Source organism: Mixophyes fleayi, chromosome 5 (assembly GCF_038048845.1).
Source record: "Mixophyes fleayi isolate aMixFle1 chromosome 5, aMixFle1.hap1, whole genome shotgun sequence".
In the NCBI taxonomy this organism is placed as follows: Eukaryota; Metazoa; Chordata; class Amphibia; order Anura; family Limnodynastidae; genus Mixophyes; species Mixophyes fleayi.
In genome coordinates this window covers 43,192,278-43,207,439 of record NC_134406.1, presented here as the reverse complement: position 1 = coordinate 43,207,439, position 15,162 = coordinate 43,192,278, and the positions used below count along the sequence as shown (strand labels likewise).

At 38.4% G+C, this 15,162-nt stretch overlaps 1 protein-coding gene across 2 annotated transcripts in view; it reads right to left on the bottom strand.

The window, feature by feature from the left end:
• The window catches only part of ESYT2 (extended synaptotagmin 2), a 91,017-nt gene that overhangs the window by 23,184 nt on the left and 52,671 nt on the right, over positions 1-15,162 (bottom strand). For both annotated transcript variants that reach the window (XM_075212109.1, XM_075212110.1), the window contains exons 7-13: positions 9,170-9,225; positions 6,539-6,659; positions 5,211-5,387; positions 3,073-3,155; positions 2,315-2,363; positions 1,193-1,282; positions 307-402 (exon numbers count right to left, since the gene is read on the bottom strand). In XM_075212109.1, coding sequence (XP_075068210.1) covers positions 307-402; positions 1,193-1,282; positions 2,315-2,363; positions 3,073-3,155; positions 5,211-5,387; positions 6,539-6,659; positions 9,170-9,225 — 672 coding nt within the window. The remainder of the gene's footprint in view (positions 1-306; positions 403-1,192; positions 1,283-2,314; positions 2,364-3,072; positions 3,156-5,210; positions 5,388-6,538; positions 6,660-9,169; positions 9,226-15,162) is intronic.

Here is a 15,162-nt window from a genome sequence, read left to right as displayed (position 1 = left end):
GCTACTCTGCAAATAAGAGGGTAGTGTAAAAAAAAATAGTGGACCTCATCTAAGTGTTGCTTTACTTTATACATACTTATTAATAATGCTAACCTTCTCTATGTTATCCATACAAAGACCCCTGATTACTACATGAATACAAAAAACATGTCTGTCAGAAAATATGTTTTATGGAATCTTCTCAGTTTTACATTTTCTTGGAAAACCAATAGGTTATATACCTGGCTGAAAACAAGCAAGGAATATTTAGATATAGGAGACAGACTGTTGCGCGCAGACCAAGTAATACAGGCAGATCTTACTTACAGGCAAACTCCTCCCACAATCCAGGTACACAATAAGCAGAGCAGCGGAGAGGCCATCGTCCGCCTGATCCTTGTCAGCTTTAATGCTGGTCAGTACCTACACAAAGACACCATGTTCATAAAGCCTTGATCAGATAACTGCATAAGAAGCTATGGTCGCTAAACAGCATCTGTCAACTACATATGAAGGAGGCAGCCATTTTGTTGGAGCCTATCAATTTATTAGAAATCGCATCTTCGTTCTCTGGTTTACAATTTATTATGTAAGTTATCTGTCTATTGTGTGACAAAAATTTACAAATAAAAGTTTAAAAAAAAAACCAAAACTGACAAATTATTACCCATCTTCCTGATGATTGACAAATATTTATGAGGTTCTGGTTCCTCATGAATTAAGAGGCTGCATTCTCATTAATAAGTACATAAAATGGTTTCCTCCAGTGTGTATATTATTATAGATGCACTTTAATTTTATTTAGATGAGCATATATATGGTGTATTATATATACATATAGCCACTACTGCCATTAATAATGTTTTCGTCTTTGTATTGGATATTTTAGTATTGGTAAATGCATCAGGCAAGCCTACAGTGAGCTCCAAATGCTATCATCTAACACAATATCAGTGGGTCTCTGGCCTTACAGAAGTTAGTGTTTCCAAACAGTCAATTAAAATACAGAATAAGACCTATTTGCAATTTTATCACCCCCCCTTGGGGGAGTGGTCGATCGGGATAGTGACCAATTTTATCCAAATAATTCTCTCCCTGCACGGATGGCTGTTGTGCTGGATATACAAGCTCCACAAAACTCCTGGCACTTTTGTTCACATTTTGCAGTAAGAACCTGTGTCAAACTCCAGAGGAGAAATCACTGTGCACATACCTGGTCCAGGTTCTCGGTAGTGGACTTTGGAGAAAGCCATTCTAGTTTTAAATGAAGCTTTCCAGAAGTAGCTTCATCTAGAGTAAACCACTATAAAAAGATATCAACCAGTTAGAGACTCGACAAATAAAATAAAAACATTTTTAAAATGAGCCAGTAGTCACAGACATCAATGCGTCTAGAAATCTGTTGATTACAAAAGAGTGCCGTTTTATCAGTCTGGCTTCAAACAGGGGTCACTTCCAGTGTAGAGAACAAGGACTGGCAACCTGGAAGCTTCCAAAAATGCTTAAGGTTCCAGGGTAGAAGCCCTTTCACTTGTTCTTCAAATACATGGATTTAGCAGGAAATCTGGTTTTATAGATATGCTTGATGAGCGTGTGAATGAGGTAATGTGCATATTTCAAGTGATACGTGCCTTACTGTAATTCAGAATGTCAACTACCAAAATCCTACATTCACAATGACAGGTTTAGAACAGTCTGCATCTTACATTGCGCTGCTGTAAAGAGTAAACATTCCCACATTATGTACATAGATTACAATGTGCACTTTTTGGAAATGCACATTTTACGACCATGTGAAAGGGATTACAGACAGGTTTCATAATCAATTATTGTAAAGATACTGGAATGCCTTTCAGACCTGAAATGCAGCCTATAGTTCTACTCTGGCTGAGAGACGCAGCTCAAAAATAGCTGAGGTTGGGGCACCATCGAAGGAAAAAGAAAGACTTTGCTTGCGACAGTTTAATTTTCTCCAAATACGTATGAAAGGAATGTTGCTGGTACATTATGTCACAGATTACCAAGGCCACACTGTACTCACACATAGCGACCAACTGTCCGTTTCTGCGGTACAATCCATTAAACATTCTGTAAGCTGCTGGTCTTGTTACAGAGAAGTATGTAATGCATGTAAGAACACCCACAGACCTTTGCCATCCTGATCTGTGGGGTTTCTGATACTGCAGGAGGAATCTTTAGTCCATTGGAAACGACTATTAAAGTCAATGGGAAATTCCAGGGAAAATATTCTTCAATGTTACAAATAAACCATTATTCTGGAGACATTTGTATTTCCTGTATAATTCTCTATGAAAGAAACACATGATTGGCATACCTCATCTACCACTCTTTCCTTCTCCACTTCAGATAGGTCAATCAAAAGACTGGAAGAAAATAGGAACATGTCAATGTATTGTCACTGTAGAGCACCAGGGGCACGCTCTGACAATCAATAATATGGACTTTACATTTAGGATGGTGAAATGTGCATTTCATATATCTCCATCCTTTTCATCACTCCCTGTGCACTAGCCATCTACACAATGAGGAGGAGGCAGCCATTTTGTGAGCTGAACCAATATTCCGCCTTCCAATTTACTAGGAGCTTTTGACAACACTGAGGCATGTTCTCATGAGTACTGGTTCAGTCCAAAATATGTCTGCCTCTTTGGTGCAGGGGACGGGTGCACATTAAAAATATTACAGCCCACATTGTTCAATATGATGTTTGTCTGCATGTATCGACCACCCTCTAATGACAGAGGGCAGTAGTGACATCTGCCAAGCAGGAAAACTGGCAACTGACTATCTCAAGATGATGTGTTTTTTTTGTAGGTTAAACAAAACCATACAAAGGGGTAAACGGATCAGTCGGTGGTTATTTAAAACAGCCGATTTCCTGGGGTTATTGGAAAGGTCAATTTTATTAAAGTCAAAACCTGACTGGCTTTGCCTTTAATAAAATTGACGTTTTAAATACTGAGGGCAAATTACCAAAGATCGTCGGTTTTAAATAACAGCTAATTGATACATTTATCTCATTCTCTAGTTTCCTCTTTGCTGTGTAACAGTGAAATAAATAAGAGGATTTACCTGCCCAAGAAATCATCTTTGTCTGTGTCTTCATCAAAGAGTTCAATCTCAAGTTCTTGACCTGGATGCTCATGAATTAAAGCCTGTAAACATGACACATTTCACTGTGAGTACTGTTCAGTGCAGAAGGAATTGCCACCACCTGTGTTTTACTCTACTTAACTAGCTATTGATTCTGTCATGGAACATTCTTTCAAAATGAGTAATGTAATGCAAGCTGGCATGGCCTGCGTTGTGTATATACGGACAGACAAATTACCTGGGTAGATGGTGGAGGAAGGAGGAAAGCCAGAGCTCTGAGATAGGGTACTAAGTCTCTGAGGTTACAGAAATACTCTATACAGCATTCAGATGGTTGGACTCAGATTACACACAATGACAAGGCCAGTGAAGCCAGAGAAAATACAACATGCATGCTTTGCAACTTCAGCTTTTTGCCCTGAATCAAGGCTTTATGAAAGAGTCAATTTACGTGTTTTAAGGGATTGATATTAAAACCTAAACTTGCCCTAGATGAAGAAAAAAGCCATTTAGCAACAGCAGACTGTGAGAAGAAAATTAGGTTGTCAAAAAATGTCCTCTCTGTTGTAAGAATCTGACACTTTCTCTTCGTCAGGTTCAGTTGCTACCATTTTGAACCGGGGAATGAGAAGACTTGACAAGCTATACTTGCCCCACAGAGTTGGCCCAGTGCAAGAACAGAAGAACAGCAAGAGACCCTGCAGATAAAAATACTATCTGTAAAGAAAGTTTAAGAGGGTTTGTGGACCTTACTAAGAAAGTTAGACACCAGCCTCCAGAAACCACCAGCCTTTCCTCTATTAGCATGTGGCCCTACTGCCACAATTTTTATATATATATATATATATATATATATATATATATATATATATATATATATTACACACACAAATACATACATGTACACACCTAGGTCTTTACAAGTGTAAAAATATAAAAGTATAATTAAATGAATGAATGAATATACCGTAAGTAGGGAATTAATAAAATAATTTGTTTAAAAAAACCCACAAAAATGGGTGATTGTCTACACTAGGGAGTTAAAATATTACATGGAGGAAGTGGTATACATTTTCCAATTATAATACTCATATTTAAAACGAAACATTAAAAAAAATGCTTATATTTTATAGATATTACATGATACATATGCATTTAATAAAATGAATAATTAACATTAGAAACTGTAAGGTCAATTCATTAACATTCATTTTTCAATGCTCCTTTAGAAACACTCTTACATTTGGTGTAACTCTGGACAAGGACTTTGGATGTTAAATTGGGCAAAACTGAATTTGTCCCTCCTATACCCTTAAAAATCAGAACAATATATACATTTATTAAACAAATACATATATTTTTTAAAGCTCTTTAACGGTCAAAAAATGCAGGATCACGTCACTTCAGACCACTGTTCTTATATACAGGTACAATACCAAACTCCATGTTTTGGAAGAGCTTACTAGGAGTTTCACTGCAGGACTGCCATCAGGGATATGACACCATACCCATTTACCTGCTATCAGATTTGCACTATCTGCTTCATTACGTTATCCTCCTTAGGTACAGCTCACTGGAATCTCATATAGGACTTAATTTATTCATGAGCATAAATGAACATTAGGACTGTCTCCGTTTCATGTGTCCCCATGTTTACATTTTTATGACATTTATGATTGCTCAGAAAGACTCAGTCTGCAAGTAATAGCTGATCTCTGATCACTGGCACTTACAAGGACAAACACTCTGCAGCCACCCACTAAACCAGGAGAACACCCCATAAAAGTGCAGTCTCCAGCCCTGTATCCAGTTTATTTGGATGTCTCGCACTCCAACACAAGGTCTGGTTTACATTTGGATGCCATTTCATTGTAGTCTGCACACAGCACAAATTGCCCTAACCCACCCAATTGTTCTCAGAAGAAGCAAGGCTTTGTGCCCCTCTCACCCCGCCTATCATGATATGCCGAGTCGCGTGCTTACCCATGTAATACTGGCACATTACATCACAGACATTATAGACATTATTATTAGTCCTACATTGTAAATGATCCTTACTGTATGTATTACCCCACCAGCAATATAGATAACAGACACCAGTTGGGTAGCATCTTTACCTCATAAACTTCATTCCACTTGGGGTTTAGGTTTTCTTTAATAACTTTGCTCTGGAAAATCTGATTGCCGATCCTGATAACTCCGTACGGGTCAGACTTCCCTTTTATAAGTCCCTTCATGTAAGTGTCTTTCCACATCAAGTCTTGGGCTTCTAGAAAATGTATCCTCAGAACCCCCTAATAAACACAAGAACACATTGAATCACACAACACCACATGTATCGCACAACATTACATGTATCACACATCACATGTATCACACATCACGTGTATCACACATCACGTGTACCACACATCACGTGTACCACACAACATCATTGAACAATCTGTGCGCAGTAAAGAAATGGTTGGGGCCAAGTTTGTTTTTTAAACTGCTTTTAGTTAAAGAGCCAAAGAACAACAGCAAGTTATGTCTAAAAATTTACACCATGTACACATTAAAGGCATAATATCTTCTTTTTACCGCATGCATGTATGTACGTATACACATTACATTATGATAATATATATGTTGCAGCTTCTCTAAATAATGTTACTACTTTCTCCTGCAGGACTCACTCTCTGTCTTATCTCACTACCTGTTATCAGGCCTTGCAGTAGGGTGGCACATAGCTGACCCGCTTTACTCCTGTGATAATCCGCTCATAACCCATGAACTGGGGGAGATCCCCCAGTAGCAGGGTGTGGTATAGAATCACTGGAAGGGGTGGCTAAGACCAGACAGGCCGAAAATAAGAACAGCCGGTTAGTTGGAATGAACGCTTGAGGTGTGTCTGGTTCCAACTGTACATAAACTAAAAATAAAAGATAATATAGAAGTATATCTAGCCTATACATAGTGCTATATCAGGCACCTTATACAGGTTACAATGCAAATATTCTAATATTTCATGTAGACAAGTAATTTAGCAACCTGCTTGCTAGCAGTGCTGTTCTAGAACCTTCAGAGCTCAAAAGGACACAGACATATACACAGTTCTCCCCAAAATATTTTGCCAGCCAGGTGGCATTAAAGTAGTTGGGTGGGGGCACTTGTAATACTTTGCAATAATATTAATGAAAAATGATTACGCTTGTTGCCCAAACCGGTCTGAACTGGTCAGATTGGTGGCCAGTGGTCTAACACACCCTGCTGGCTGCAGTGCTCACACAGTGCCTATTGCAGTAGGGCAAATAATGGTTTGTCCTACTATAATAGGACTCCAAGAGCCGGGTGGAGCAACCGGTAAATAGGTTCTGGGGAGAACACAGTATAATATATACATAAATATACACACACACACACACACACACTTGTTTGACATTGCACAATTTTCTTGTCTACTTACCTTGGGAATAGGGAAACGTAATTGTGCAATCTGCAGGTCACTCACAAGTGGAACAGTGATACGATTTGGAAGAACCAGGTAGTTGGATATAATATCCAATATTATGGTATCAGAGACGCCACTGTCGAAAAAGAAAGATCATTTATCTATATAGATACACAATGAACAACTAAAAACAAACAAGTATGTAAATGTGTCAAAATAAGCTCTTAGGGGTAAATGCATCAAACCTTCTATAAATGCTTAGTGGAGGTGTTGGCCATAGCAACCAATCAGATTCTAGCTATCAGTCTCTAGAATGTACAAGATAAATGATAGTTAGAATCTGTTTGGTTGCTATGGGCAACACCTTCACTTTTCCTTTTTAGAAGATTTCAGACATTTACTGACTAAACTCAAAACCCATATAATCAGTGATCTCCCTGAAATATTGGACCAATGGAAATTCACATAGGTAGAGGTTTTAAATGTGTTACCAAGTTGAGAACAGTGTTACTTGTTTTGATGCTTCACATGTGAGGTTTATATTCCAACAAATACATTACTTAGGAATCATGTATATCATGCTCATAGCAATGTTTCTACAGTGTACATCTTACACGAGGCTATGAGAATGTCTACATGTAGGGACTTGGAGATGCCCAAAATCTGTAACAGTGCAATGTGCTGACAGAGTAACAAACATCCGTATTATATAAAATATTTCTAATATCCGAAAGGATGGATACAAGCACTCTGTAAGTGACTGTTAGGGTGCACTGCACAGACCTGCCTGGAAATGAAATATAAATACTTGTTATTTACATTATGGTCAATATAGTTCATGATAAAGTTCAGTATACTAGGAACTGTGTGTCTCACTGTTTCTTATTGAATTGATGGACTGCATTTTTTTAAATATTGGTAAAAGCTCAGAAAGTGGCTGCCCCGCTGTGCTCAGTGAATGTATGTACTTTCCTTTATGTAGATAGTGCTACCGGTATATTTTGAGTTTCTTTGGTCTGGAAAATTGAGCAGCCTAGTCCTAATAAACATTTAAAAATCTATTATTCATATTAAGATAAAATTTGATATACACTATAATGACTTATTCACTATACAGAGTCAAGACAGCAAATTATCTTTACAGAGTACCTATCAAATCCACTAGGTGGCAATAAGGAATTCAGAAATAGGGTTTAAAACAATACAAATAGATCCACAGGTTTCCCCATTCTGAGGCTTGACTGAGCTACAGTGCTTATTGACAAAAAAGTCATTATATATTAATGAAGGAGATGGCACCTGTTACATTCTTTGCACCTTAATCCTCATCTAGAAATGTATTATTAACCACTGAACATGTTAAAACCATTGTGGTCTCAGTGATGACTGAATGACTCATCTCCTTTGTAGTGTTCTTATCGCTACACGGCTGTTCTAAGAAACGGACATTCTTTGTAAAAAAAAAATAAATTAAAATAAATTATTAACATATTTGTTTCTCTAGCACACTGGAAAGTGGGCGTTTGTATTACTCCCATAATAAACACAATGTAAATATTCTATTTCTCTAAAAATAAGTCATGTAGACATGTGCAAATTTAAAGATATAACAGAGAATGACATCATGTCCTGAATGTTGAAGAAATACTCCGCACCTAAAGCTGCGGCACTACCGAGCGAGGGAGCAGAGCATTCATCATCACCATTTATTTATATAGCGCCACTAATTCCGCAGCGCTGTACAGAGAACTCACTCACATCAGTCCCTGCTCCAGTCTAAATTCCCCAATACACAAATGGACAGAGAGACAGACTAGGGTTAATTTAATAGCAGCTAGTTAACCTACCAGTATGTTTTTGGAGTGTGGGAGGAAATTTAATAGTGACATATGTGCTTCATGTACATAATTGGCATTAGGTTCTACCTCTTGAAAGCCACAATCTAATCTCATTTAGTACATTAGTCTTAATTGTTATGTTCTGTTCTAATCAAGAATGGCTTGTCCCTTCCTAGTGAATACAAGCTGCAACATCAAATTGTTCCTCTTGGGTGCTGACAGCATCGGATTGGATGATTGCTGCAGCTATCCTATCACAAGCCCTTAACACTAGAATCATGCTACTCTCCCACTTCTGGCAGGAACAATATAATGCTAGAGATTTATTTATTTTTTTACTGGGGGTACATCACCCCTTAAATTGTCAAAACACCCATTTTAAATGTGTGAAATGCTGTAAAATTACCCATTTTTGGAAAAAAATTGTACACTACTAGCAGTAATTTAATTGACAAAGTGTTACTAAAACTAAACAATGTGTATTTAAAAAAACAAATAATGGAGACAGTTTTTGTTTCTCAAGTTCGAATAATAGGTATAATCTATTTTCAGGATTGATCTCCCTGGTAAAGATAGTGGTCTTACATGAGAGTATTGTACAGCAAGTGACAGCTGTCTTACAGGTCTTATGGAGTACAGTATCTTTTTTTTTCTATCTCCGAAGAAAAAAAGGAAAGGAAGTGCGAGATTACAACTATATTTTGTCCCAATAGCTGGACATATAGGACATATCTAAGCATTGTCTTGGGAAAGCCAAACATTTCCCTTTTAGAAGATGATCAATATACAGCTATACGTTTGTGCTTACTTCAGTCCAGGAATATCCAACAGATTTGTAAGTCCCGTCCAGTTAATATCTAGGAGCTAAAAAGGAGAACAAAAAAATTAATTTATGAAAATTGTGAAACTGTTGAAATCTCAATGATCAAACAAGGAACAGAAATGTCCCATCATATAAAAGGCAGAATCAGAGATAGAAGAAGTACATTAAATAATTTCATATATGGTCAAAGTACAGTTTAGTCTTTGGGAACTGCTGGTGTAAGAAAATGACACCATTAGCATTGATAAACCCACTTAGCTCATTGTCTATACACCCCATCTAATGGTTTTTATTGTGCCATAGTGCAACTAATATGTACTACTATGTACCATGTCTTTATGTCACTGGGAAGCATCGTTACCATTGGAAAAGCCATGTATCAAATGAAGCGAGCACAGCTGAGCTGTACCCTAATAATAGCAAAAAATAAAATAACAAAAATGGTTATGTAAACATATGGATAACAAGCACAGAAACAAAAAAAAATTGAAGATACAATTCACACAGTAAAAGGTGCACCTATCCCATTAATGACATTAATTTTTTTAATACTAGACATACAAGGGGCATCCTGCTGTTTATGTTTACACGTCGCTGATTACATGCTGCATAACTGCAAACACACATTACGAGACACACTGCAGTACATCACCACATATAGTGACTTTCAAATGAACCTTTTCTTAACCATGAGGACACATTAGTAGGGAAGCTGACTGGCAGCTGTAGGATAACTCACAAAGGAGTATCGCACAACAATGATCTATTTTATTTCAGAGTTTGGTTTATTTTTACCTCCTGCTTCATGTGTTTGGTAATGTTTGTGTGCTATTTTGTACACTCTTTATTTATAATACTGAAAAACAGTATGTACTCCAGACAAACCATGTAAAATGTATTTTAAGCATTTTACAAGCAGTGTTCAGCGCTAGGCCCCCAAACTGTTACTGCCAATTACCTACTGATGCTGTCCTCTAAATACTTATTATAACATGATGTATAGCAGAAGGTAAGAATGGGGAATAAAGCACTGGAAACAGAGAAGCAGAGAATTTGATGGCAGAAAAGAACCGATGGGTCCATCTACGTGGATCAAATCCTTGTTTGTTTTTAATTTTTAGGGATTTTTTTTTATTTATTTGTATTCTAAATTTTAAGCTAAAGGTCCTTACAACTGCTTTATTTCTGCTCTAGTATTTATTGAATTTTAGAAGCCTACTCTCTCGGAATTTCCGGGAGACTCTTGAATTTCTAGGAGTTCTCCCGAAGTTCCAGAAGAGCAGTGCACCCTACCGCATCCAGCCCACTTCCCTAGTGAAGTGGGTGGGATCTGGACGTGATTCACAGCGAATCGTGTTATCCTGGACCCACTGTATTATGCTGCGGATCTCAGTATTGACACTAGTCGCATTGTGCAGCATAATACATAACCCCCTCCGGCACTCGACACCAGGATGTTGGTAAGTATGTCTCAAGTATTGGAGAATGACCAGACAAGCCATCCTAGTCTACAATGTGCATTATTTTCTAACAAATGGTTAATTTTCCTTCATATAAAAGTAGAGCTACAGTTATTATCCAACATACAAAGGGACATGAAATTAGAAAACAAGTAGGTTATGTGCATCAGCCCCAAACCATGAAATCTCTACTGTCCCATTTTAAGGGACTAAATGGGACTGTCCCTCTGTTCTGACAGCCAGGGAGTGTGGAGGTGTGTTGTGCTCACCTTACACTGCTGCACGCGGCCGTGCAGGGGTGTTTTCAGGGAAATGAGGGCGATATTGGGGCCTGCTTAGCCCTTAAAAAGAATTAGGCACACCCCCAGGGGGATGTGGCACAGTCCAAAGTGAGGCACCTATGTCCCCCTTTCAGTACGACATCACTGCAGGGAACACTCACTAAAGTGAATAACAAACTTTGAACGTTTGGGAGGTATGCCAGACAGTACATTATACAATATAGCCAGCAATCTTGTTGTTATTGATGTTCTATTACAGCCTTCAATTCAGATGGCAGGAACATTATGACTAATATACTGTATGTCTGTGCCGTTAAGATCTCTTTCCACCCTGCCAAATGACAGGAAATGCCAATCCAGTAAGTCAACAGACAGTTTCTTTTTTTATTTAGTATAACTGTAAAGACCATGCCATTGCTTTAGCTGTGCGTTAGCATGGACTGACAGGGCATGACATGGGTATATTTAGGTGTGTCTGCAGCTTAGAAATTGTGCATGTTCAGTAATTAAGCCACTGGCAGAGTTAGTAGCAGAAGACGAGTGGTTGGGAAAGTGAATATGCTCCGCAGCTGCATTCTATCATCTATTAAAATGTCTAAATATAATTTCCCCTTTTTCAGTGAAAGTATGGTTTTGTGCATTCAAGAGCATTAAAAATAGAACACACAGAGTTCTAATGACTTCTAACATTCCGCTCTAAAATCTTTAATGAATAGTTACGATGTTGGAACACAGCACGTTCTATTTTCCATGTTCACACGAACAGTAAAAGACAGTTAAATTAGATCATTTTTTCATGTGGTTTTCATGTTTTAGGTTCTTTAAGAAACAATTAGAAGAAAAGCGAGGCGGGTTTAATCCGAAATGCATTGAAAATTCATGAAAAGCATGTCTAAAAAATGTATTCGTTTCCGTGATAAAATACAGACCACATATAGAATATGTAAAAATAGCCTTTCTTCGTAAATTTTCCTAGCACTGTTTGTGGGCAAGTAAGCACACACCCTAAACGGTCATATGCCAGCTTACTTAATGTTTTAGGAAACATCTGTGGTCACTAGTGACAAAGACATTACAAAAACCTGTCGCTGTCAGAAGATCAATGTTTGACCACGTCAGAGTGGTTTTGGTGTGTAAGAGTGCAGTATAAAGCATGATATATGAAGAGTGCAACAGAAACACAATAAACAGCCTACATTCCAAGTACCCTGTTCTAAGCCCAAAAAGCCACAACCCACAGTGTATGTCAAGAGTAAGACACAATAAGGGCCATTTACATACTGCAAAACGTGCAGATCTCTATTGCTTCTTTGGGCAAGTGCGTCTACTTGTTCCCCTAGCACACTTCAAGGTAAATGTTCACTTTACAGTCTTGGGAAAATTCCCTGGAAAAACAATCTGTGTTTAGCTTTGTGGATCCACGTGAAAACGTACATTGTGGGAAGAGTGAAATGTCACTTTACTGCCCAATTTGCTGCAACTATAGGACCACATCCATTCTTCATTTATAACCTCATTTTGTCCCCTAAATACTGCTTGGTTAAGTGGACATCAGGGGGTAAATATATGAAAGTCCGATTTCTGCAAGTCGCCGGAAATCGGCGACTTGGCAAGTAAAATTTAAAGCGGCGATGGCTTGTAAAGGCAAGTTTGCCTTTACAAGCCATGTTGGTATAAATATAAAAGTAGGAGCACTCATGCACCTATTCAATATTCAGCCAGATACACCCCGAAATCCATCTAACTTCTCCAGTAACTGCGGCAGAAGCCAAAGTAAACACGGGGAGAACATACAAACTCCACACAAATAGGGCCCTGGTTGGAATCAAACCCATGACCCCATCGATGTGAGGCAGCAATGCTAACAACTGTGTTGCCCGTATGAAACTCCGCATCAGTGACGTTGATCCACCCAGTATTCGGCTGTCTCACCATCATTCCCTCTCTCTACAAGATGACCGTGCTCCGTCTCCACCCAGGGTGATGAGTATCACTACATTCATTATTTGGAGCTATGGATCGCAGAAAGATAAACGTTAATTATAGAAAACCCAGAATATCATATGCTATAGTACTTGTAGTACTCAATAGCTGTGTTTGGAGCATTCGATTATTATCAGTATCTTCCAGGTTCTCCAGTTACTATAATTCCTTCCTATCCGCCAAAAATCCACAGAATTATATATGTGGATGTAACTCTGCTATAGAGCTCAGCTCCTCTCCATACAAAGACATGCTGCTTTCCTGAGAAATGAAGCATTTCATCTAGCACAATGACTAATATCTCCACTTTAACACTTCATAGCTGCACAGCACTTATCAAGCGGGTGCCAAGTGTGTCTGTGTACACTACAACATTTCCAAACAAGAAGTCACAGGGCTCGCTCAGACGCATTTGATAAAATTGTACATTATTATTAAATTAGTCAACATTGCCTTATATGGCTGGAGAGGTCCTGCAAACACACCAGGGACAACAAGGAGATCCTCTGCCAATTATTTGGAGCTGGAAAATATGAGGGGGGCAGAAATTCTGTCCTATTGATGTAGCCAGCAGATTCCACTGTCCTGCACAAGCAATGATGTGCTTTTCATTTTTATCCATATGTATCCTGGCTTAAAAATCATGTCCTAGCAGGCTCTATAGGCACACATAACCCAGGTACAAATTATGTTTAACGGTATTTATACTAATAATACTATAATTATAGAATAGACTCCAATATTTAAAGAACATTGTTGCAGTTTATTTGAGAAAACAATGGGGGGTAAATGTATCAAGCTGCGAGTTTCTGGCAGGTTTGAAAAGTGGAGATGTTGCCTTTAGCAACCAATCAGATTCTAGTTATTTATTTAGTACATTCTAAAAAATGTTAACTAGAATCTGATTGGTTGCTATAGGCAACATCTCCACTTTTCAAACCTGCCAGAAACTCGCATGTGCCGGAGATTATGAAGAGTAAAAAGGACCTTACACGAAAACATTACTTACTCTTAAACAAGACTGCGCAAATCCCAGCTAGCCAATGCGCCTAAAAAGTTACCGCAGATGCTCACATTTTGGGATTAATTTCTACTAATGTCAATGGAAGCATATCTTAGCTCAGTGTTGGCTAACCTGTGACACTCCAGGTGTTGTGAAACTACAAGTCCCAGCATGCTCTGCCAATATATAGCAGCTTATTGCTGGAAGGGTATGCTGGGACTTGTAGTTCCACAGCACCTGGAGTGTCACAGGTTAGCAAACACTGTCTTAGCTGGATCCTTTAGACCTCGCAACTACTGGTACTAAAATACCTGCATACTAGGTTTGTTTTCTTAAAGTTACTACAAATGCATGTAAACGGGGGTGACAGTATCTTTAGGATGCTGTCTGTTCCATCGCAGTGTAGTGTCCTTAGCGGACATCCCCAAACGCAAGTACAAGTGCCCATTACCCACCGCATGACAAACGTGTTCACCCTTGAAAACCAGCGTCACTGGCGTCTGAACTTCTGTTTAAGCACCAGTGGCTGCTCGGCTTCTAGAATTGACTGACTGGCCCCTGAATTGTACATTATTTGGTGTACGTTCTCTAAAACTTAAATATATTTTGTTCAGGTTTCAGTGCAGTTCAAAGCAATTGTGCTCCCATGCCTGACTTATGCTAAGTTTTTGCTTTGTATAAGACAGACTGTTCACATGATTTACCATTAGGGGTGCTATTGCACTGCAGTCTATGGATAATATTTCATTTCACCTCAGTCAAACAAAGCAGGATAGTAGCCCCAACCTACCCAACACTCTTTGGCAGAGGAATACGCGTCTGTGCAGAAGGACTTGTGCCCATATATTTTGCTTGCTATTTATAGAAGTGAAAATGAAGCTTACATATAAAAAGTGTACATTTTCCCTTGTGTTACACTCATAGCAAAAATATACCCAATTAAAACCTGTTTGATAGTGGATAACTTAGTTGATTACAATATACAGGACATGTTGTGGAATTACAGGAGGTAATATGCAGACATTGGTACAGATGATAGAGGGGGCTGATGTATGCAACACAAGTGTAACATGGGGATACCTGGATATGCAAAGGCAGAAAATCAAATTAAACCCTAAGCAAAGACGCCTCACTGCATTCATTTATCATTAAATAACCTTTAAGTAATTCACCATAAATGCTTGTTCAGACAAGGATATTTTGGACAAGTAGCTCATACAGTGTTTCCAACAGAACATGACGGGAGTAAAC